This window comes from Gouania willdenowi, chromosome 11 (assembly GCF_900634775.1).
Source record: "Gouania willdenowi chromosome 11, fGouWil2.1, whole genome shotgun sequence".
NCBI lineage: Eukaryota > Metazoa > Chordata > Actinopteri > Blenniiformes > Gobiesocidae > Gouania > Gouania willdenowi.
The window spans coordinates 7,098,860-7,123,935 of record NC_041054.1 but is presented as its reverse complement, the minus strand read 5'-3'; the positions used below and the strand labels follow the sequence as shown (position 1 = coordinate 7,123,935).

The 25,076-nt window shown below is 36.2% G+C and overlaps 3 protein-coding genes across 4 annotated transcripts; 2 read left to right on the top strand and 1 right to left on the bottom strand.

Moving 5' to 3' along the window:
• The first annotated feature begins 296 nt into the window (after positions 1 to 296).
• On the top strand, positions 297 to 11,606 carry LOC114472466 (double-strand-break repair protein rad21 homolog A-like). 2 transcript variants are annotated; one of them, XR_003675113.1, is made up of 15 exons: positions 297 to 452; positions 1,884 to 2,088; positions 2,993 to 3,122; positions 4,025 to 4,124; positions 4,214 to 4,320; positions 5,029 to 5,238; positions 5,343 to 5,462; positions 6,137 to 6,265; positions 6,344 to 6,567; positions 6,650 to 6,794; positions 8,715 to 8,851; positions 8,917 to 9,084; positions 10,245 to 10,328; positions 10,424 to 10,667; positions 10,765 to 11,606. XR_003675113.1 is itself a non-coding variant. In XM_028461723.1 (14 exons), exons 2-14 carry the CDS (start codon positions 1,945 to 1,947, stop codon positions 10,613 to 10,615), a joined length of 1,890 nt encoding a protein of 629 aa, XP_028317524.1. In that variant the 5' UTR covers positions 297 to 452; positions 1,884 to 1,944; the 3' UTR covers positions 10,616 to 11,606. The 2 variants fall into 2 exon arrangements, 1 of the variants encoding a protein (XP_028317524.1); XM_028461723.1 differs by having other exon boundaries at positions 10,424 to 11,606.
• Positions 11,607 to 11,642: 36 nt separating this feature from the next.
• utp23 (UTP23 small subunit processome component) lies at positions 11,643 to 14,228 on the bottom strand. The gene is made up of 4 exons (XM_028461724.1): positions 14,202 to 14,228; positions 13,913 to 14,105; positions 12,742 to 12,916; positions 11,643 to 12,148 (listed from the first exon to the last, which is right to left on the bottom strand). Exons 2-4 carry the CDS (start codon positions 14,098 to 14,100, stop codon positions 11,741 to 11,743), a joined length of 771 nt encoding a protein of 256 aa, XP_028317525.1. The 5' UTR covers positions 14,101 to 14,105; positions 14,202 to 14,228; the 3' UTR covers positions 11,643 to 11,740.
• A 1,051-nt stretch (positions 14,229 to 15,279) lies between these two features.
• Positions 15,280 to 24,312, top strand: rnf5 (ring finger protein 5). The gene is made up of 6 exons (XM_028461872.1): positions 15,280 to 15,604; positions 19,784 to 19,802; positions 21,514 to 21,626; positions 21,712 to 21,769; positions 21,837 to 21,948; positions 22,980 to 24,312. Exons 1-6 carry the CDS (start codon positions 15,396 to 15,398, stop codon positions 23,096 to 23,098), a joined length of 630 nt encoding a protein of 209 aa, XP_028317673.1. The 5' UTR covers positions 15,280 to 15,395; the 3' UTR covers positions 23,099 to 24,312.
• Positions 24,313 to 25,076: the final 764 nt, after the last annotated feature.

Here is a 25,076-nt window from a genome sequence, read left to right as displayed (position 1 = left end):
TATTTTTTATTTGATTGAAAATGTCTTTGTTAATAAATTGATTTTTCTTTTGATTGAAACGTTTGTTTATTATTATTAAATAGCTGATAGCTTACTTGATCGTCTTTAACAAACCAACCAAAAGTTAAACATTTAAAGAAAATCATGTTTAATTTGTAAATGGTAAAATGTGAAGTACGTTAAACCAGTGCGACTGCTGGTGGTGAGTGAGTGAGTGAGTGATGAGTTTGTAACAGCAGCAGTATTTTTTTTATTATTTTTTTATTTTATTTTTTTTGGGGGGGGGGCAGCTCCTCTGTCTCTCATCAGCATCAGCATCATTTCATCCTGCAGAGGTTTCACACCATCTACTGCAGCATGGGGAAGGAGGAAGGGGCTCAACTTGTTTATTTTGGAGGAATACAGACATTCCCTCAGTGCCATCAACAGATCGGCTATAGAACAGCAATAAGGTGAGTTAATCCAGCTGTTTTATTAGACAGAGAACATGTTTAATCCATCAAAAAAATCCTGCCATCAGGACCACTGCAGTGAATAATAATCCCGTTCATCCTCGGGATATAATATGCTCATTAGATCACAATAGAGTCTATTAAGCAGGATATTAGCACGTTTTTTTCTAAAATTAATGCACGATTATTTGAGCCATGTTGTGGTGTTTAGAGGCAAACAGCTCAAATGTCTGGACATTGTGGGGCGTTTCTGCTGTCTTGGCTCGATATGTGACTTTGTCAACTGGTGACCGACTTCCGGTTGTGGCGCTGGTTGCTAACGGTTACAAGAGGCGCTTTTTATAAGCCGTAGCTTTTCTTTTTTTTTTTTTAACATCTTTCCGCATTCAATACTAAATGAAGGTCTTACGTAATACACATATAGAGGTAGGTTTGTGTCTTAAAATTAAAAAAATTAAATAATTTTTAATCGCATAAAAGTCAATCAGAAATAAATATTGTCAATAAAAGAAATGTGTTAAAATGCAACAAAAAAAATAATATTATTTTAGACCCAAATAATAATAATAAAAAAATAATAATTTTTTGAATAATAAAGACACAAATCTACCTCCATATACACCAAACAACAGGAAAACAAATCAGTAACAGTGACGGGCTTGCAGGTTTCTAGCAGGATGATGTTGAAACATGTAGAAGGATTGTTTTGGATGTAAACTTCAATGGATGTCTGATCAAAAAAAAAAAAAAAAACTTACGAAAGTAAAAAAAAAAAAAATTAAATATAATTCTGCTTGAAATTGTTTTAACTAAAATATCAAATCACAATGTATCTGCATTTGTTAAATTTTTTTATCCAGGTTAATACAACAAAATTCTAATTTTTTTCATATTTAAAACATATTAGGTTCCTTTAAATTTATATTACTTTATTAAGCAGATTTCAAATAACTTATAAGTGACTAACTTGTTAACTGACAATATTATTCAGTTTTATTGTGTAGTCTGGATCTTATGTCTAAGTATAGTATGAATTTCAAAATAAAAGCAAATGTTAATTTTATTTTTTTATTCGTTATAAAAAAAATATTTGAACAATCTTATAATATAGAATTGGGTTGGACCAATCAAGTGGCAGAAGGAGAAAGCACCATTAGTTGTTTTAATCAATGTTCTGAATACAAAGATGGCTGACAAAATAGTGAAGCAGTTGTCGTCTGGATGGTTTTTAAACTAAATCTATAACAGGGGTTACAGTAGATATTAGAAGGTACAGACAGTTAATTGCAGAAGCCTTTTGCTTCAGAAAAGTCATAACCATTTTGGTAATTATCTGGTTTTAAAAAGCTTTTACATGATGATGAATAAATACATGTCAATCATCTGTGAATGTATTTTTCCTGTGTTTGATTTGTGTTCTCTCCTCTTTAGGCCCGGGGCCTCCCTCCTCACCCTCCTCCCTCTCCATCCGTGCTGAGAAAACACAGAGACGATGTTTTATGCTCACTTCGTTCTCAGCAAACGAGGTCCGCTGGCCAAAATCTGGCTGGCGGCCCACTGGGACAAAAAACTCACCAAAGCTCACGTGTTTGAGTGCAACCTGGAGAGCAGCGTGGAGAGCATCATCTCCCCAAAGGTCAGAGGTCATAGACTTGTTCCCATCCTGTAAACCTTAAAATGTTCATTCTTTAATCACTTCTGATTGGCTCCTGAAATTAGATTCCCTTTACTTTACTCTAACTTACACTATTGTCATATTTATCTACTGAAAGAAGGAAACAAACGTTTTTTTTTGTCTCCAAATTAGAAACTTTATCTTCATGTTTTGATAAAAAATGTCCTCCATTTCAGCCACAGTTTGAGTCATATGATCAATATATAGAATAATAACTAGATTTTTTGCATTTCCTGAAGAAAATACAAATGAGGATGAAGACACTGGCCTGCGTCACACTGCATTAGCTTATTATTAGCATAATCTAGCATTAGCATAATATAGCATTAACCTAGCAACAGCAATAACTTTAGCATAGCAATAACATTAACCTAGCATTAGCCTACCATTAATATTGACCTAGTATTAACTTTAACCTAGCATTATCATTAGCCTAGCATTAATTAGCAATAGCAATAACCTTTATTTGTTGGTAAATGCTTCTCATATTGTATTTTATTTCAATACTTGTTATTTTAGCCTTGTTTTTTCTTTCGCACCAATACACCAAGACAAATTCCTTGTATATGTAAATGTACTTGGCAACAAAAAATTATTCTGATTCCTAGCATTAGCATTAACTGCTCTATTTATATTCTAGTTTCCAATGTTATCACCGTTTTAAATTTGTATTCACGTATCCCCTATGACAATTTACGTACCCCATTTTGGAAATTTAGGTTGTAGAAAACACAACACTTCCATCCCATGCAAATTAAATGAGTAGTTTTGTTTGTGAAAGTTTATTTTTATTTTTTTCTTTCACCTTCTACTTCATCTCAAAAATATATAGACCGACTTAAAGTTTTTGTACTTTTTGTCTCAGGTTAAAATGGCTCTGCGAACATCAGGTCATCTACTGCTGGGCGTGGTGAGGATCTACCACAGGAAAGCCAAGTATCTGCTGGCAGACTGTAACGAGGCTTTCATCAAGATCAAGATGGCCTTCAGACCAGGTTGGAAACATCTCATCAAACAAGAGGCTGTTTTCCATTGGGAGAAAATTACATCCCAATCATCACATTTTGTGAGCAGTAGTAACTTGGGGAGACTTCTGGTCCAAATTTAATGTGAATCATCGCCGACATTTGAATTTTTTTTCCACACAGGGGTGAAGATGTCATAATAATTCCTGAATTACTGTAAATTAAGCCTCTAGAATCTTTTTTGAGATAACCTGATGAAACACACCACCCTGTGTTCGGCCACGTTTTAGGTTTTCAAAGATTTTCAAACTAATGAAAATTTGACTGCGTGCAACAAATATAATAGATTTTGTCATTTTTTTCTTCCAAAAGGCTGAAATCATGTCTGTTAACTGTTTCCAGTGTTTTTTAAAGCATATTTCTGCATAGAGGTGCAGAGTGGAAAAAAGCCTTTTTTTAAATTTAATTTATAGAAGAATATAAGGAAACCATGCCACAGCTGAGTTAAAGGTATAGTCTGCAATTCAGAAACACCTATTGTCACAATACGATATATTCCAATACTAAACATTACGATAAACATTGTGATATCAATAATTACAAATCTCATCTTTACAAGTACAAAATGGTATGAAATAAAATGTATTTCATTTTTTAAAACCTTGCAAGAACAAGTAAATATCAAAAACAAGTGATATGTTCACTGACACCTAGTGACCAGGCATTTACGTGCTATGCATATGTTATTGTAATTAAAAAAAATTTTCATTAAAAAAAAAAAAGATTGATTTGAACATTTTTTGTACCGATACGATAATCGTGCAGTGAAATATTGCGATATATTTATCTCGGTTTTTTTCTTACACCCTTACAATACACTAGAGAATCACCCATGCATGGCGTTGCACACGGACGCTCTGGTGTTGTTTCAGGTGTGGTGGATCTACCAGAGGAGAACAGAGAGGCTGCATACAACGCCATCACTCTGCCTGAGGAGTTTCACGACTTCGACCAGCCGCTTCCAGATTTAGAGTAAATCCCTTTAAGTTGGAATTGGAATATTTTCATGAATCTGTAAAACCTATTAAACTGTTGATATTATGCACCATCATCATCTACAGTGACATTGATGTGGCTCAGCAGTTCAACCTGAACCAAAGCAGGGTGGAGGAGATCACCATGAGAGAAGAGGTGGGAAACCTTAGCCTGCTGCAGGACAATGACTTTGGTAAGAACGTGTTGAAATTGTGATTACTAAACCTCTAAATTCATTTTAAAGATGTAAATCCTTGATTTAATCAGAAATAAAATGGATTTAAAATGACAAAAATGGAAGAAAGGGTGATGGAATGGGATTTTAAAAATCGCAGAAATTGGTTAAAAGTTGCAAATTAGAGTGGCCAAAAACAGAAAAAGCAGTAAAAAGGGTTCAGTGTGCATTTTGGCTTAAAAGTGGAAGAAAAAAGTAGGAACAAATAGTTTAAACTGGCAAATAATGGGCATGACAAATCGTGAATGTGGTTAAATTGAAAATGAAATAACGCGAAAATACGTTAAAGGTGACATTAGGTTTGAAAAGTGCTGGAAAGGAATTATAAATTCCAAAAATGGAATAAAAAGTGGAAAAATGTGCAGAAAAGGCAAATATTGGAGTAATGTAGCAAAAACGCATTAAAAGGAGCAAAAATATGGCAAGAAAAAGTGATGAAAATAGGTTAAAATCCAACAAGTTTGGTGTAGTTGCAGAAAAAGAGTAAAAATATCCAAAAATGGGATCAAATTGTTCAAAAAAATATAATCTAGTTTCTTGAAGGCATCTGGTGACCCCATTCCAGTGTCTCGCGACCCCAAGGTTGAGAACCCTTGCTCTAAACAACATCAAAGATGGATTTAAACGGATGACAGGACAGTGACACCAGACTTCTCTGCTCTGCAGCCGACTTCGGGATGGACGAGCGTGAGATGATGAGAGAGGAAAGCGCCTTCGAGGTGGACATCATGACGTCTTCAGCCTCCAACCTGCTTCTGGAGGCAGAGGCTGGAACCAATCAAATGCCTGAAAAATCCAATCACCTACAGTATGACGACCAGTACAAGGACGACTTTGGAGACGTCCCCATGGGGAACAATGAAGGAGGAATGCTGGGTTGGAGCTGATTTCTAAAAAAAAAAAAAAAAAAAAAAAAGATAAAACATGTTTTGTCTTAACTTTAAGCATCAAATGTAAAAGCGTTTTCTCCTTCTGTGCAGTGGACAAGCTGCTGAGTAACGAGGATGGAGGCGGGATCTTTGATGACCCTCCAGCCATCACAGGGAGCGTCATGATGCCACAGGAGCACGGAGACGATGACGACTTTGATGCACTTTCAGGTTAGCTTCAGGCATTCAAAGTTTCATTGTGCATTTTAATTGTGTTTATTGTTGGCCCTTATTCTAAATTGTTTGTGTTTATTGAAAGGGGTGGAGCTCTTATACAAGTCCTTTGGGCTGACTTCCCTCCTTGCACCTTTAATGTTTTTCCTTTAATTTGTGTTAAATAATATTATGAATAAAATAAATGAAAAGACAAGACTGACATGAGAGACTAGAGAAAAACTAGGTCAAAACAAGACTAGTCAAAATTAAATACAACATTAAGAAGATATTAAAAGATAAAGACGAAGCCAAATTAGGATTATGCATGAGAATGCAGGATTAAGACAAGAATGACATTAGAGAAAAGTTATGTCAAGACGAGACGAGACAAAATTAAACAAAATATTAAGATTTTAGAAGATAAGGACAAGATAAGATTAAGTCAAGACAAGTTAAACTTTAAGAACAAGACAAGGCAGGATTAAGAATAATAAAGATATAAAGATTAGATAAAGGCGAGACAAGGATAAAGATGAGATCAATTAATTGTCATTGCACATTTGTGCTTGTACGACAATACTGAAACTGAATTGCAGAATCATACATGTTCTAATATTTTCAACAAGCAGATCATACATTAATATGAAAAATCAGAAAACGTGTGTGTGTGTGTGTGTGTGTGATCTTAGCTGGAGCTCCTGACAGTCCAGACTCAGGCCCAACAGAACCACTTCCCACCATGGCCGACCAGACGGAGCAGACCAGTTTGGTCCACAACGAGCAGGAAACCTTCGCCCTGGAGCCCATCGACATCACAGGTAACACAGCAAGGAGGACATGGCAGAAGAAACCATGTTTACCTCACAAATGTTCTTTTCTATCTTTATGTTCTTCAGTGAAGGAAACCAAAGCAAAGCGTAAGAGGAAGCTGATTGTGGACAGTGTGAAAGAACTGGACAGTAAAACCATCCGTGCGCAGCTTTCCGACTACTCCGACATCGTCACCACCCTGGATTTGGCTCCTCCCACCAAGAAGCTGATGATGTGGAAGGAGACCGGTGGGGTGGAGAAGCTCTTCTCTCTGCCAGCTCAGCCTCTGTGGAACGCTCGGCTGCTGAAGGTCTAGAACAATCATACATCACATCATATACTGTACGTCTGATATCAACAGAAGAATCACACTGTCTTCATGTTCTCTCCAGATGTTTACAAGATGTCTGACTCCACTGGTGCCTGATGAGCTGAGGAAGAGGAGGAAAGGGGGAGAGGCTGACAGCCTGGATGAGTTTCTTAAAGATCTGGACAATCCGGAGGTCCCAAAAGTTGAAAATGCAAAAGATATAACAGGTGAGAAATTACATATACTGGGACTCGTGTGTGTGTGTTTTTGTACATCCATCTCCTCCGAGCACCCGCATTGTATTTTTCTGTAATGTATATTTTTTGGAGTCAAGTGTATTTTTAATTCTTTCAGTTGTCTTTGTGCATTTTTTGTGTTTTACTTTACTCATTTAGTATATTTGTATTTTAAATAAATAAATACCGTGTGTGTGTGTTCCGTGAAATGTTTGAGACGCTGATAACCAAACTCCATAGACATTGTAGCGCCAATCAGAAAAACAACAAAACTGTGCAAAACAAAACGTAAAGCTCCAAACGACATGAGTGAGTAAGTAAATAAAAGTATTATCTACAATTCGGCTGTCTTTTTTTAAAAAACAAAAATCATTTTTTACCTTCGAACCGAGTGGTCAGAGCTTAGCTTCCATGCACAGCACCACAGAGAATCAGCCGTTTTCCAGATGGAGTATTGAACGGGTTGAGGTCAATACCGACTCTAGTGAAACAGCGCGTTATTGAGCATCAGTAATATGTTTTAAACAATGGGAAACGTGTCTGCAAAAGACTCACCAGTGGCTGACGGTTAAAAATGATGTATTCAGAGAGCTCCGTGTTTGAGAAGCTAACGATAGCATAGTGGAGGAGGAAGTGGCCGCACACGTGACTCTTGCTCGTGTGAGGAGCTATGCAGTGAAATAGATATAGATGGTGCGCTAGCGCCCCCTCACAGCCTGAGGTCAAAAGTTGAATAGGTTTCATTTCGGGGCCGTCCAGAAGTGAAATAAAATAAAAATAAACATTTTGAAATGACCAAATTACTCCAAAATAACAGATACACACACTTGGGGTATTTGGAACCCGTTGACCAAGTTTCAGGTCGAACTCGCACCGCGTCGGGGAGATATTTGCTCCACACGCACGCACGCACGCACACAGACCATCCTTGCTTTCATAGGTAGATAGATGTGTAATTGTGGTGATGGTACAGGTTAAAAAAACAACAATAACCTGTTAAGACATTTATTGTATCTATATAAAGAATGTTCAACAATTTCATCAATAAAACACACAAAAGAATTTTTAAAGAATTGGTTGGCATTCCTGCTCTCAAGTGATGTTTTATAGAAATTAGAAATGAGAAAATACTTCATTAATCCCACAACAGGGAAATTCGAGATAAAGTGTAGAAGAATATAGAACATACCCCATGCAGAAAGGAAAATATTTTAACAATATACAATAAACCTATGAATGAAGCACAGTATATGAGTATGAGTCCAAGTAATAATTTACAGGAAAAATAAATAAACAATATGGCACACAATAACAGCACACATACATTAATACATACTGTATTAATAAATAAATATGTAATAAATGAAAGAACAGTTTTGTAAGTGGGGAAAAATACTATAAATGGTGCACGGGGATAAATAGTGCATGTGGAAAGATAGAAAATACATTCAGGTTGTTGTACAGTCTAATGCACATGTGTCAAACTCATGGCCCGGGGGCCAAATCCGGCCTTTTGGACCATCTAATTCGGTCCACAGGAGAAAGTAAAAATTACAGAGAAAACATGAATCATTGTGTAAATGAAGCTCAACACTCATGATTGCAGTCATTTTTATCGTTGAAATGTTGAAAAAACGCAACATTTTTACAAAATCCTTCAATTTTCCTGAAATTATTACATAATATTTCCCTTAATTAAATAGAAATTGGTCACAAAATCTAGGAAATTCAAAATGAAGATCCTGTTGGGACTGATATGTGTCACTTATTGCTCGGATATTGTCAGTTTCTTACATATTTTGCATTTTATGTATATGTAGAAGTGTATTTGGCCCCTGAACTAAAATGAGTTTGACACCCCTGCTCTAATGGATCAATTTCTTTATAATGTTTGATATTTTTGTGCTGCAGACCAAACCATTATGGAGGAAGCCAGTTTGCTGCAGACTGCGGCTGTGGAGGGAAGCAGGACAACGCTGGAAGATTCTATGATGGCGTCACCGTCCAATCAGAAAGGCCTGAAGGGCAAAGCACAGGAAGCGGAGCCGGTGTGTCCAGCTTCTGTCTGTCTCACCTCCACCAGTAACACTCACTCACACTGCATGTTCTCCAGTTGGAACCGCAGGAGTCCAGAGCGACGGACGCGTCCCAGCAGCTGGAAACGACCTCCTTGGAATTACCTCGAGAGGATTTTACCTCCAACACCATCAGCCAGCTGATAGAACTGGACCTGCTCGCTGACAAGGAGAAGAAGAAGAACGATGATGACTCTGATGAAGAGGTAGGGTCGTCCAGAAAACCATCTCCTTCTCCTCACACACTAAATCAATCCAGAGCTGTCCATGGTGCTGTGGAGGAGCAGAGTTCATTTTCATTCAGTTTTAGTCACAGTGTTTTCAAGAAAATGCAACATAGTTTTGATCAAAATTTAGTCAAGAATTCTTTCAGTTCTAGTCTAGTTTTACACGGGTTCTCAACCTTGGGATCAGGACCCCATTTTGGGTCGCGAGACACTGGGAGGGGATTGCCAGATGCCTTCAAGAAAAAATGTTTTTTCCTTTTTTTTGTATTTTTGAGCCCATTTTTGTTTATTTTTACCCTTTTTCTGCAACTACACCAAACTTTACATATTTTCATCATTTTTTTCTTGCCGTATTTTTGCTCCTTTTAATGCCTTTTTGGTAAATTCAATTTCAATGCTTTTTCTGCACATTTTTTTCACTTTCAAGCCATTTTTGGCACTTATAAAGTTTATATAAACCATTTCCACCACTTTTCCCACATAATGTTGTGTATGTTGACTAATTATTGTCATTATTTTCCAGTTTAAACTGATTGTTCCTACTTATTAAACCATTTCTGCCACGTTTGTTTCTGCCCACTCTAATTTGCAAATTTTAACCAATTTCTGTGGTTTTTAAAATCCCATTTCAAGGATTTACATCTTTAAGATGACTATGTACTATGGCCTAAATAGTAATAAACTTCCTCAATAACAGTGGATATTATTCCGATAAATGATTAAATGAGGTTATCACAGATTCATAGAACAATGGACCATCGTTTTGCTGACTTTATGGATGGGCCTCAAAAAAGCTCTCCCCTTTATTCCTTTATTATTGTGCAGATATAGTCAAATAAAATATAAAGCATATACAGTTTATATATATAAAAAAATAATAAGAAATGTATCACCATTTATCAACCTGATATGTTATAATATTAATGTTTGTAAACACACACAGATAGATTTGATGTGATCAGTGGGTAAGACAACATGAGCCATGTGAACTTTATCATATTGTTTGTATTAGTTAATGAAAAAATCCATATATTTTGGATATTTAGTCCACAAAAAAACCTTTAGTGATGAAAATCAACACTGGTGAGGAGGATAACAGATTGTGTGTTCTCTCTGGTTCTTCCATACCTGTCTGTCAGGAGGAGGAGGAGCAGGGAGGAGATCAGGACCAGGAGGAGAAAAGGTGGAACAAAAGAACCCAGCAGATGCTTCACGGCCTGCAGGTACACGCGCTTGATAATCATTTGGTTATTTCACTTTAACTTACTGCATGTCAACGGAAATCACATCACTTCCATCTTCCTCTCACCTCCAACAGCGTGTGATGGACAAAACAGGAGCTCAGTCCGTCAGTTTACTCGACCTGTGCAGGAACAACAACCGTAAACAAGCGGCTGCAAAGTTCTACAGTTTCCTGGTTCTGAAGAAGCAGCAGGCGGTGGAGCTCCTTCAGGAGGAGCCCTACAGTGACATCGTGGCTACGCCCGGCCCTCGATTCCACATCATCTGAAAAAGAACTCCTATCTGCAGTTAGAGGCACCGTCTTATTTATTTATTGTATGGTGAGTTTTGATGACTAATCCTAAGCATTATTATGGTATTACATGATGGATTGTGGAGCTCTAAACAATCTCTCATTTGATGGATTTTTTTCCTCAGAAGCTACATTTTTTTTCTCCATCAGAATTAAAACATCAGGCGAAGAGTTTGTGTTAAACTAATACATTGAGTTTTTAATCAACACTCCACATGAACTCTTGTGGATGGGTCCAAGATGTGGTGAGAACAATCAATAACGCTGAAGCTGTGAAGTTAAAAGATCATTTAAATACACTTGGATGATGTGATTTGTCAATGTTTATCAGATGTTTAAACTGTTTAATATGTGTTGTACACAGATATATAAATATAGATATGACTTGCAGGGACAACAGAGTAAAAAAAAAAATACAGGTTTGTGTAAATGACTGCACAGATGCTAACAAGCTATAAAGCATGTTTGATAGCTGAGCTAGTTAAAGTTGTAAACTTCAGTTTATAATGTGCAGTGGATAATAGATTTTATTGGTAAATCTCTTTTCATAATAAAATCTCAAATTGCTGAATAAAAAGATGTTATATGTTAAATGTAGAGATGAATCAGAATAAAAGTAAAATATGTGAATAGAGTGTAAATGCACACACAAGCACGAGGTATGAACCATAGCCATGGTCGACAAATACAAATGTACTTATTATTTCTTATACCATGTTTGCACTTTACAAAACAAGATGTTTTTTTTTTTAAAGAAAAGGGCTTGTTAACGAGTCAGTTATTATTATTCACAGCAGATTTATTCCAATCTCTATAAAGCTTGTGGAGGAGCCTTTATTTATTTATTTATTTATTTATTCCTACTAAATGTATTCATTGTGATGTTGTTTTGTCGTCCAGGATGTATTTTTAGGAGGTTTTTCATAAATGTGCCTTTATGATTTGATGTCAAATAAACTAAAAACATTGGAAATGTTGTAAATATTTCACTAAAATCAGGAAATGTGGTTTATCCAGGTATAGATTTATCATCTTCAGTGAGGAAATGAAACAAAATACATGTATTAATAGAACATATTCAATGAGTCTATGTCCATAGCTCTATGTGTTTGCAGCTATGGGAGCATCCATGCCGTCTCCTCCCTCCGTCTTTTGTTTCGTGCGTCTACTCCTCTTCTTCTTTCCCTCGTCTTCCGTCTTCTTCAGTGGTGGTGTGGGCACGCCTTGCTTTTTCTTCTTCTTCTTCAGACAACTCAGCGGGTTTGGGTTGCTCTGTTTCCTCTTCCTCTTCCTCCCTCTCCTCACCCCGTCCTTGGGCGCGATGCCCTGCTCCTCCTTCAGCGTGCGGATGCTCTGCTGCTGCGCTGGACTCACCAGTTCTCCCAGCTGGACCGCCTGAACGTGGTCCAGAGACGCCTGGCTGGGTTTGTCCAACACGATGGTGTTGAGGATGATGTAGAGCAGAGGAACTCCAGGGATCTTCTTCAGGCCTTGGGTCACTGAGAAATCCTGCAGAATTTTTGCCACAGATTGCAAACAATCTTCCTTTATTTCCTGTATTTTTGACTAATTAACTATTAGTCATTAAATAATTGATTTTTATACAGGTGATTAGATTATTATTTTTTAAGTTGTAATTTAATATGACACTTGCATTAAGAAACATGATGTTACTTAATTCCTGTTAGTTTCTTTCATATGTGCACTGAATTTCCTTTTTTTTTTTTAAGCTTTTTGCCACAAATTGCAAATAATGTTCCATTATTTCCTGTATTTTTGACTAATTAACTCATTGACTAACTGGTTTTTATACAGGTGATTAGATTCATTTAGTTTTTAAGTTGTAATTTATTCATTAAATACTTGTTCCCTGTTAGTTTATTTCATACGTGCACTGAATTTAGATTTAAATTTAGATGGCAAACGATGTTTCTTTATTTCCTGTTTTTTTTGACTACTGCACTTTTACGTTTGTTATTCATGCAGGTGATTAGTTAAATTTAGTTTTTGATTCATTATAAAATATGACTTTACTTAGAAAACGTGTTATTTGATCAGATTAGATCAACATGACAGCGTGTATTTGTTATCACCGTGTTTACCTGAGTAGCAACATAGTAGTGGTGAGGGTTGTTGTCTCCCAGCATGGACAGCAGACACGCAGACGCAGAGACTGGCACCTTAAAGTGAGGACACCTCCTGACCTGGAACCTCTGCAAGATGATTTTTGCCCCGTATAAATCATTTCCCAGTGTCTCCAGCTCCTTTAATGCACAACTGTAAAAAAACAAACATTTTTCAAATGTTTAAACAGGACATAGATGAGGTGCTTAAAAGTCTGGTAAAAAGTTGTTGAAAAAGTTGAACGCTAAATAAAGATTCAATGTGTTTATTATCATGTGCACTGTAAGGAAACATAGTTACCTGTACAATTAAATTCCTATTTTACTGTCCACACTGGATACCATAAAGATTAAAAACAAAGAAAAGAAAAGTGAAATAATGATAATTAAAATATACATGTACATACAGTAACTGTACATAATTACAGAAACCATGACAAAAAAAAAAGATGCTGCCTTGTACATCAATGTAAACATGAGTAATAATACGAAGATGCAAGATACTGTTTTGTATTTTTGTCATTATTTCTTGATGTTGATTTATTTTATTTTAAACTGTTTTTAAGTTCTCAACTGGTCTCACCCTGGGACCCACAATCATTATCGTGACCCACTTTTTTTTTTCTTTTTTTTGTAGAATTCAACTAACCAAATTTTGCTTTTCAAAAATAGCTGTTGAAAACAGACATGAATAATCTTTTTAAAAAACGTAAATCTATATATTTTCCTGTGCAACATGCATTTCACAGCCTGTCTGTCAAAAGGAAAGTTTCTTTCAAAATAAAAGACAAGTATCTATTTATTTTCGATCAGCTCTCCACGACCCACCAAGTACAGGTCCGCGACCCACCAGTTGAGAATCCCTCGATCGGATCGAAATAAATAAATTATATAAAATGTATGTACTGAAAGAAAAAAAAAAAAAACAATAATCTAAATTAAATAAAAACACAACAATATACAATAAATTAAAAAAAAAAAAAGCATTTTTAAACAAACTTTAAGGTTTTAAATTGTTACTTAAAGACAGGGCTGAGTTGTTTTCAACGAGATTTACTGAATGTTTTTTGTATTTATTATTATTATTATTTTTCTAATGAACATTTTCGTCAGCACAGGCAGATGTTTCCAGGTGTTGGTCTCCACTCACCTGGTGGTGCACAGCTGGATCTCTCCCATCAGGTACTTGGGCATCTGCTCCTTGATCTGGATCTTGTTCTTCAGAGCCGCCTGGCAGAAAGTTCCGTCGATGAGGATCTGATACGGTTCCCTGAAGCCGAAGTTGTATTTGTAAAAGCTGGTGGTTTTCTTCGCTTGTTTCTGTCGCTTGATCTTCATTCTGGCTGCAAGTTAAATTACCCGTTAGTTAATGTCCACAAAATCGTTACATCAGTACATTTTAGTTTTTAATTTAATCTAGAATTCAGAGCATACAGCACCATGCGCGATGTAAACACGCTGCAGTGCGTATGTAATAAAAGTCCGTGTGGATCTAAAGACGGTAAGAACTGTTCCGGGTGGATTTACAGAATCATGTTGATAACAAAACAATATTAATCAGCGGGGGAAAATTAGGAAATAAAGAAAAACATTCGCATTTTTAAGTAATAACAATTTCCGTGTGTCTTTATTGTAATTTATTTTATTTATTTTAGCAACACTATTGGTGAACGACTATATTTATAAATTCCTTTTTTGACAAGTCACGCTTTTATACTAACACTTTAATAAATGTATGCAATTTACAGTTTTTTTTTGTGTGTGAAAGTTATTATCTTTGAATGCAATTTTAATATATAGGAAAATAAAAGTAATCTTTTAAAATGCAATAAAAATAACGTTTATGAAATGAATAAATAAATCAAACAAACTGTATGTATATAGCACCTTTCTTACAATTGAATTGTAGATCAAAGTGCTTCACAGAAATTTGCTTATGTGATCGGCAAAAGTTAAAAATGATTAAAAAAAAAAAAAAAAAAGGTTTAAAGGCTAATCTAATGCACACAGAAATAATTTAATAAAAAATAACTGAAAAGATTATAAAATAAGAACGAGTCAGAAATATAAGATACAATATAAATATACAATACAAAACATTAAAATTAGCATTGAAAAACAAATAATCAAAATAAATTAAGAACCCTAAAAAATTTTAAAAATCATAAAAGTCATAAAGTACTACATAAAAGCCAGACTGAATGAATAGATTTTTAGATATTTATCATATTATATTTTGCCCTCATTATCACCGTAAAGGAGACATGGGTTTTGTAGATTAGGTAGGTACTTGCTAAAGTGGGACAATCTATTAAATGCTGCGTGTTGCATTTGTTGAACCCGTAATTAAACAAAAAATAAAACGTTTGATAAAGGCTCGCATTGATACATTAAATAGTATTAAATTGTGTCATTATTTTTCGTAGTAGTAGTAGTAATAGTTTTGAAGTTGTTGTTTTGAGGGCGCGGCTCTTTTGCCCCGCCCCTTGTTTCGTACTTCTACCGGAAACGGAAGTTGTCTTTTCACTTATAGTAGCACGAACCCGTAGCTGTTGGCTGACATCTCGAAGCTAACGTTTGCTCGTCACTACTAAGTGGTTTCTCGTGCTTTACACGCACAGTAAGCCCGCGTCATGGCGGCCGCAGATCCCCGGTCCTCGATTGACGGAGGGGCGGCCAGCAGAGGAGGATTCCCGGCTGGGGAGAGCAGTGACGAGCGCGGAGGGACGGGCGGCAGCAGCAACGGCCCGGAGAGAGAGCCGGACCGGGCCAGCTTCGAGTGCAACATCTGCCTGGACACGGCCCGGGACGCTGTCATCAGTATGTGTGGACACTTGTTCTGGTACGAGCGGAAAAGCAGTTACACGTTATTGTTATTGTTATTGTTGTTGTTGTTGTTGTTGTTGTTGTTGTGTAATGACAGGACTTAAATCGCACATGACCAGACAAGTCAAATAATCAGAAATCCGTTTACAATGCACTATTATAGTGCCAAATACTAGTGAATATGACTGAGTGGGACCTTATTTAGGATTTATTTAGGTCTCAGGCTCTGTTTGATATCAAAACTAAGATGTTTTATTGCTGTGTGATCTCAGGTTGTTGTCATTTAGGAATACCACATTATTCCATGCTTTGGCTGACTTGGGTGTCATGTTGAACAGGCTTTTTTAAGATGTAGTTATTAATGAGAATCTAGTGAAAACATGCTTTGATTATCTAATAACAGTGTGACCACCACAGCTACAGGAATCAGGAAAGGATTTCAAAACCAAGGCATCAGTATTTTCAGAACTCGATCACATCTATAAAATAGACGACATTTCCATTTATTATTAACTAATGAGTTACACAGATTTAAACCTTCAATATAAGAATATTCTACAATTGAATAAAATAAATATTGATAATTTGGATAAATAAATTAGAAGAGCCTGAATCACCTCAATAAATCCAATAAAAACATGAATAGATAAAAATGTTTAGGTGTAAAATAACCACTACTTTAATTTTTTGAAGTTTTAACCTAAGCATATTTTACAATTGAATAGTATAAATAAAAAATAAATTGGAAGACCCTGAAAAAATAACCTTAATGAGTCCAGTAAAGACAAATTAAATATCAAAGGACTTATATCAAGATTTTAGATGCCGTCCAATACTGTTATTTAGTTTTTTTTTTTCTGGTATTGGAACAATATCCTATATCAATACTTACTCTTTTCATATCAGTATCTCCTAGTATCGAAGTGTTTTTGTGTGTCAACAGCCATATTGTTTCCAAAGAAACACCGTATTGGAATCTAAGCCTTTTATTTTATGTATGTCTGATATTTTGGCCTTTTTACCATCATGTCTTTTTGATGTTATTGTTGTTGGCTTGCTGTAAAAGACTTAAATGAAATGAAGATTTTTTTATTATTATTATCTGAAAAAGTGGTGAATAATTTGTACGGTGCTCACATATTTCTGTTTGGAGTTCACTGACCTGTTGGACTTTAAGGATCTGTTTCTCTGACACTGATTCATATGTAGTTCATGCTCATCATGGATCAGTCAGGGCGTTTAGATCTTAAGGCGCAGGTGGTTCTATATCGTCACGATTGATCAGTATATTGAATGGGTGCAGTGGCCATGTGTCTGTAACAGTGCGGTGGATTCTGCTGTTTAATTTGGTTCAGATTGTAGCTAGTCTAATAACAGATTTATTAATAACTCCATAGATCTTTCATCTTATTGCAAAGTCTATTTGCTGAACACACACACACAGTGTACCTCACTCTGTCACACATTTACTAATGTCTCAGCTGCTCATTGATCTTTAGTGAACCTGACGTACAAAAAAACTGGTCTTTTTGAATTAAATGGTCTGTTTTAAGGGTTTATTTTTTATTTTTTTTTTATAAACAATAAGTGTTTTTTCTACAGGTAGTCATCAGGTCAGTGGCTCCAGTCATGGCACGGGTGACATAATACGTTCTTATTTAGAGACATTACATTTGTGTGGGGAAGTGAGTGAGTGAGTGCTGCAAGGGATTCAAACAGTTACAGACTGGGCATAATTACTTAATAAACTTGTTTTTAGTAGTTTAATGGCATGCCTAGGCTTATTCCTCTGTACTCTAGTGGAATGAACACATTCTGTGCCTTGTTTTTAGAGAAGATCCAGTGCTCGTAAGCAGATAATTTCATAGTGTCATTTATAATCATTGGGGAACAACAGATTTAATAAGATAATAGAGAGTTTTGAAGCACCACAGATTCACTGCTGACTAGATGGTCATTGCTAAGTTTACTGCGTGTGAATTAGGCCTGGGCAATATATCGTGAGTCGAGATATATCGTAATTTCTGTTTTGGCAATATAGAAAATTACAATATCACCTATAACAATATTTATTTATTTATTTATTTATTTCAATTAGATACATAACCCAGACCATCCCCTAAACAAGCCACACTACAGACTTGTGACTGTGTGACTAGGCCCTAGGGATGTAAAGATTAATCGTGAGGCAGTTAAAAATTGATTCAAAGGTGTCAAGGTTCACAATGATACTCTGAGATTGAACCGCAGTACTTAAAAAAATATATGTTTTTTTTACAGCAAAGGGTGTTACCTATTTAGAATTTGAAATTTAGGATGCGCCACCGTGTTTTAAATCAGAAGTGTGGAAGCATTATGGCTTCCCCAAGGGGATTTGTTTTAAAGTCCAATTGTTAAGGCACAAAATACATTTTCATTTACACTTTTAAAAAGAAAAGTAACTATTATGCAGTTTTACATGGTTTACTGTCGAGCCAGAATTTAAATGAATAGGCTTCTTCTTCATTTGTACTATTTCTTTATTTATTTCATTCAGGATTTATTTTTAAATAAATTGCATTGTTTTTCATAGTTTATGAAGGGATTCTTTTGACAATGAAAGACAAAAGAAAATAGTAAAGTATTTTTATTTTTGAAGAAAGAAAAAATGAATATTTTTCAGTCATCATTTATCTACAGTCTCATTTTGTAAAATAAATCGTGAGAGAATCATATCGAACCCAGTATCGTGAATCGAATCGTATCGGGAGGTGAGTGAATCGTCACGTCCCTAGTATATGTGAGCGTTGACTGACTGTTCACAGGATAATGTGAGATTAGAGGTGAGCCGTGGAGGATTGAGGTCAGTGTGATGATCTGTAGTAAAAGTCAGGAGGTGTTTCGAGGGACACTCAGAGGCTTCTGTAGACCATAGTGGTCTTATTAGTGCATTTATGTCAGTATTCAGACATGAGTAGCAGATGATAGATCTCTTTTCACCTGCTCAGCTTTTTACTCTGTAATGAGATTTAAATGTTGAGATAAAACTATCAACAGTATGAACTTATGGCTGTAGTTTCTAGGGCTGTCCCAATGTGTATCTAAGGATGCTTCCGATACGATACTGATGTTGCAGCCTTGAGTTGCTCATTAACACACATTAATTAATTATACAGCATTATATTTTGCTTTGTTATGTTACTTATAGTATCCACCATGTAATATTTTCACTTGTACAATAACCTTTAATTTTGTCATGTGCCTCTGATTATTTAGTTAGTTCTACAGGGTTTTAAAGAATAAAAAGTAGCAAAAGGAACCAGTGTCACAGGTGATTAATGGTTGTTTCAGTTCATTTTAGGGTTTGTTGTATTGTTTTCCTTGAAATTTCTTACTTTGATATTCGATTAGGATAATATACACTACTTTTGTAGAAAGTTTATTATAGTTTATTTAACTTTACATTTTAAAATGTACATATTAAAGCATAATTGGTGCATTTTTTATTCTTATTCAAAACAATACACAATGGGATATTTGCTCCTGTTTTTGCAAATTCTTGTTGGTTATTATGTGAACCAATGAGCACGACAGGTGTCAGTTTCCAATAGAAACAGGTCAACAGTGACTCAGGCCTCCTGTGTGATTATCACTGATGCAATGTGCAGACTAGCTCTGAAGTCACTCTGATGATGATGATGATGAAACCATGTGCATGTGCTCCTGGCATCAGTTCACCTGCTGCAGTGTTCCTTTGTCATCAAGCGTGGGTTTAAACAGAAACAATTAGGCAACATGAGACGTTTTGAGCTTTAAAGACTTTCTATTCAAACCAAAGACCTGTAGATGAGTCTGTTGTGTGTGTAACATGTGTGAAAGCCAGATAGAATCATGGTTCTGTCATGCTCTATGGGTGACACAGTGATCTGCAGTTTTGGTCCAACAGGTTTTCTCACGTGTTTGGAGATACTTTCTCTGAAAAGCATCTTTGGAAATCTCAGAACTCACGTTTCTGCTCTGTTCGCTTTTGTTCTCAAGTGAAATTTGTGGTTTTAAGATGCCTTCATGGATGAATATCAGGAGTTTCTCATGTACGTCCTAAAGTCCTTTCAACATTCTAAGCTAGAAATGAACAGTAGAGGTATTAATTTGATATTGAACATGAAATTGTTGTGAGAATGTACAATAATGTGTGTTTTCTTTGTGTTTTCTGCAGCTGGCCCTGCCTTCATCAGGTGAGTAGACTCATTAATTAGATTACATCTCCTCTCATCTTACAGCTAACTTTATTAATTCATCAAGTTCAGTCCCTGAAAGGATCCGGAGGGAGAAGTCACAAAACTGGTCCTCCTTTATTTTAATAACTTTTTAAAATTTTGCCTTTTGGATAATCAGACAAACAAATAACAAGATAAACAAGTCAACATCTAGTTAATTTTGTTCTCGTATTTTTAAAACGTGACAGTTTAAACCTTTGAAATAAAACAAATAGTCACCAAACTAGTAAATAACATTCAAATAAATAATCTTTTATTAGTTATATGGTTAATAAAATAATGAGTTAATAAATAACTCGATATTTGCACTTGTTTAAATGTGTTTGAACTGACCTTCATTTATCACTAGTTATGACCTAATGTTTAGAAAATGTTTGCATACAAAATGATGGTCATATTCTTTTTGGAAAAATGTCAAAAAACATTATTTTTCTTTATTTTATATTTTAATGTTGTTTTAACTCCCATTATGGGACTAATGGTGCCAGTGACCTCCAGAAAACTTGTGTTGAGGTCTTTCTAAGTGGAATTTATGTTTTCTCCCCTTGTGCCATAAAAAGGTAAAAAAAGCTTAATGCTTTGCTAGCTGCTGGAATGTGCTCCGTCACCCCCCCCCCCCCCCGTGCACGTCTAATCCGTACGTTCTAAACACTGGTGTTTGTGTTCCACTACAGCTCTGTGATGTAAACAGTAGAAGCTGCACCTGTCGGCTGATTTAGCACAGCTTAGAAGTGCTAATAATGCACTTCTATTCTCATTATCTCCTGATACTCACTCAACCTTTTTAACACTTTTTCTGTCTGTTTTTGGCCATTCTAATTTGCAATTTTTTACTAAATTCTGTAGTTTTTAAAATTCCATTTCACCACCTTTTCCACCATGTTTGGTCACTTTTAACTCATTTTATTTCTGATTAAAACAATTATTTTCATCTTTAAGATGACTATATACTATGGTGCAAATAATAATAAACTTCCTGTATAACAGTGGATATTATTCAGATAAATAAATAAATGTGGTTATTACAGATTCATAGAACGATGAATCATCATTTTGCTGACTTTATGGATGGACCCCAAAAATCTCCCCCCTTTATTTCTCCTTATAGATGGATACAGTTGCAACATTTCTGTAAATACTGTAAGTGTCAACATACCAATGTAAATGAATAAGTATCTCCAATAGTGCTTTCTGTAAACAAAAAATAGGGTCTTTCTTACCAGTGACACCATTATAGTGAAATATTCCAGTAAACAATATATTGGTTCCTTCAATAAACAGTGACAACATTTCCTTGAAGACGTACCTGCACATTTTAGTGAAAAAACAGAAAAAGTTTTGAAAATAATAAAAAAAAAAAGTGTGCAAAAAAAATATTGTGATATATCGCCGTATCGAGATATTGTCACACTCCCAGTCCCCTGTCTCTGGCATCTTTATTTTGGGGGTCACAGGCTGCAAAGATTGAGAACCACTGCTCTATTAGATCATGTTCAAATTCACCGTCTTTTTCTTTACTTCTTGTTTTTTTTTTGGACAATTTGAGCATTTCTCCTGGTTGAAGTTACTGCTGCCATTAAAGGAGTCATTACTGTATGAAACCAGACCAGCTGAGAACCAATGGTGTGCAGGCGATTGATGATGTCACACATTCTGCTACTTCTCTCAGTGGTTGGAGACTCGGCCCAGCAGGCAGCAGTGTCCCGTGTGCAAAGCAGAAATCAGCAGAGAGAAAGTCATCCCACTGTACGGCAGAGGGAGCTCCAGCCAGGAGGACCCCCGGTACGGCCCCCACCCCCACCCTCTCCATTCTTAGCTATGTCTGTATTAGTGCTGTGATCATTTTCTGTTTTCCTCTGACGTCCAGATTGAAAACTCCTCCTCGACCCCAGGGACAGAGGACGGAGCCTGAGAGCAGAGGGGGGGTGAGTTCTTTTTAAGGTATCACAACATGACGCTCTGTCTGATTTGAACTCTTCTCCTCCTGCCCAGATGTTCCAGGGGTTCGGTGACACGGGCTTCCACATGTCCTTTGGGATCGGCGCGTTCCCCTTCGGCTTCTTCACCACGGTCATCAACGCCAACGATCCGTTCCACAGAGCAGGTGATAAAGCCTTATGGCCTTTTTATTAAACACAGTAACACAACAAAACAAGGATCAGGATTTAGTCCCAGCGTTTAATCATCCGTTGGAAAACGGATTGGATCAAATCTCGAAAATAGGTTTTTCAAAAGAAAAACTGATTACGTAATCGGTTTAGATCACATAATCTAATCTTGGTTTTGATCTGAATCAAACCTTTATTTTGGGTTTTTCAGAAATTTTAGTTGTATTGGGATTAAAAATAAATCTGGATTAAACTGATCCCATCAGAAGGGTTGATTCTGAAAATGTAATGAAACTTTAAAAGTGTGTCAAATAATACTATATATAGATCATGCAGTATAGCCGACAAGATATCAAATGTATTCATTATTTTGAAATCCAAAACTAATCCAAATCAGAAATAGTTCCTAATTAGGTCCTTGTTGTACTTCCTGTTTACTGAAATGAGCACTGATTATCCAGCTTTGGTGATCCTGAATAGTTTCTATCTGGATCAGATTTATCCAATCTGATGTTGCTTTGACTCAAAAGTAAGACAGATTACGTGATCATGGATAGCAAATAATAGGATTACCAAATCCAGATCCATTTATCCGGATTAAACCTTTTGAAAAACCGGGCCCTGATTATTGAACCGAAGTCTTCCAAAATTCAGTCTGGATGAAACCAGTTCTGTTAAACTCAGTTAATTAAAGCAAAAGCAGCGTTCTCTTATGTAGACAGTATGGTTCTTCAAAGTCAGGTTTATTTAAGCTCAGCTCTCCAGTTTAGATAGGCCAGTTCCTGTAGTTCCTAAAATGAGCCTGATCAAAGTCCAGGTTAGCTAATCCTAATTTAGATGAGCTAAATAACAAATTATGGAATATGGAATAATTCAAGGTAAGTTAAACCCTTTTTAAGACATGTTAACTAGTAATTATCAGGTGTATCTTCTGTAGCTTCCATGTTTGTGTCTAAAGTCATCATACACGTTTTCCTTCCCCTGTGATGTGACACGGTGGTTTTTGATCTTTCTGCTCCGCTACCAGACCAATATGCCGCCGATCACCAAGGCAACGGAAATCCCAACAACGGCAACGACAACTGGCAGGACTCCCTCTTCCTGTTCGTGGCCATCTTCTTCTTCTTCTGGCTGCTGAGCGTGTGACGCCGGCTCTCGACGAAAGCGTCACGATGAGCGTCCAAACAAACAGTCACTGGAGCCTCAGACACACACACTCGTGTAACTTTTTCTAATGTGGGAGAAAACAGCAATTTTTTTTTTTTTGATCTCTAAACGCCTCAGAACTTGTCTTTCCCTCGGTCATTATGCAAGCGTACAGGAAACTAGAGGAATACGCCGGTGTTTACAGGCAGTATTATGAGATCAGGGGGTCGTCTTTGTTGTTTTTTAGATGCAACATAAATGTGTGGAAGTTTCACTTTCCTGTGGAAGGCTGATAAATGTGGAGGAAACATGGTGGACAGTGTAGTGACAGTGGTTGCTGTAGCAGGTATTTTCTCCAGAGGCCAAAGAGTTTTCCATAGATTTGGTTTGGTTTTTAGGGGCGAGAATCTTCTTAAACCTCCCAAAGCTTAACGAACCGTCGGATGCATTCTTCTTTTTTTTTTTTTTGCACTCTGCCATCGCACTGTGAAGCGTTGTGCAGGCGAGGCTGTCCTAAACCTTACCGTTGAAACACTTATCCACTACCTGTGTTGGTTGTTGTCGAAAAATCATACACACAGATCAGAATTCATTATTTTTCCCCCCGGTTTAAAGTAATATTAACAGAATTTATAAGCTGTGAAGAGACAAATGTCAAAGGATGCTACAAAGCGTCCAAAGCGAATGCACATAACACACTTTTGTCACATTGTGTTCCCCCAACGTGTGTGTGTGCGTGTTTGAATATGCATACAATATATATTTGTACATATAATTATTGTAAAATGGTGTTTTTATGTGTTTCTTACTGGATGATTATTTGCGCGGCGAGCGTAACGTGAGCACTGACCTCATATGTTTTGTAAAATCTGATCCAATAATAAAGAATCCAAGTGAAAAACCTGGTAAAGTTATTTCCTCTTAAATAGTTTCGTTTGTGACTCATGCACAAGATTTCAAAAGAATCTGGCGCCTGAATTACCCACAATGCAACATAACAAAAACGTTTTGCTATTATTCACTCTGACTACTGACTAATGATGTATGTGCTCCGTCCCTTTAACATCTGTAGGCTTTGATGGAGGTTTGCAAACCTCAGCATCTGTATGAGGCTTAGTGACACAATAACTAAACTCATTCATCTTTAGGACTCATCGTGCAGATGTGCAACAACAAATGAGATCTAAGGATATTAAAATTTGATTTAAACTGGATATCCGCCTTTGTGTTTTCTGTTATTACACAAAGAATTACACGAGTGCTGCTAAAAGTTAGATTTAATGTACGTATTTGGTGCAGCTGTTGCCCTGAATCCACAGTGAACCCTGACATCTTTCTGTGAGGGTGTTGCATGTTCTCCCTGTACCTGTGTGTGTGTGTGTTTCGCCCACAGTCCCAAAACACACATGTATGTATGTTGCATTAATTTAAGTCTCTAAATGGCTTGTAGGAACCAATAGAATGGAATTATGTGATTTACTGAGTCAAATTTAAAAAAAAAGATCTGATTAAATGAACCAAAATGTACATTTTTTTTAAATTTTGCCTATAATGAGAAGGATTTTTTTTAAACTGATCCAGAATCCGTATATTGATCTGGATCCCTTCCAAAAGTTCTTCTCTGGCATGTGTTGAATTCAAGGCCAGGGGGGGGCAAATCCAGCACTTTAGAGCATTAAATTTGACCCACAGGATAAAGTCAGAATTACAGAAAACATGTCGAAATACCAATGAATATCCACAATATTTACTAATGAGTGCACATTTTTCCCACGCTTTTATCACCTGATGCCAGTAATTTTTAATAGAAATGTTTATCTTTTCTGGAATCCTGCAATTTTATTAAAATTACTCCAGAAATGTTTCCTAAATTGGACAAAAATTGGTCACAAACTCAAGGAAATGTAAACATTGGATATTGTCTGTAAGTTCCAATACTTTACATATATTTATGGGGCAGAATAATGTTGAAATTGCT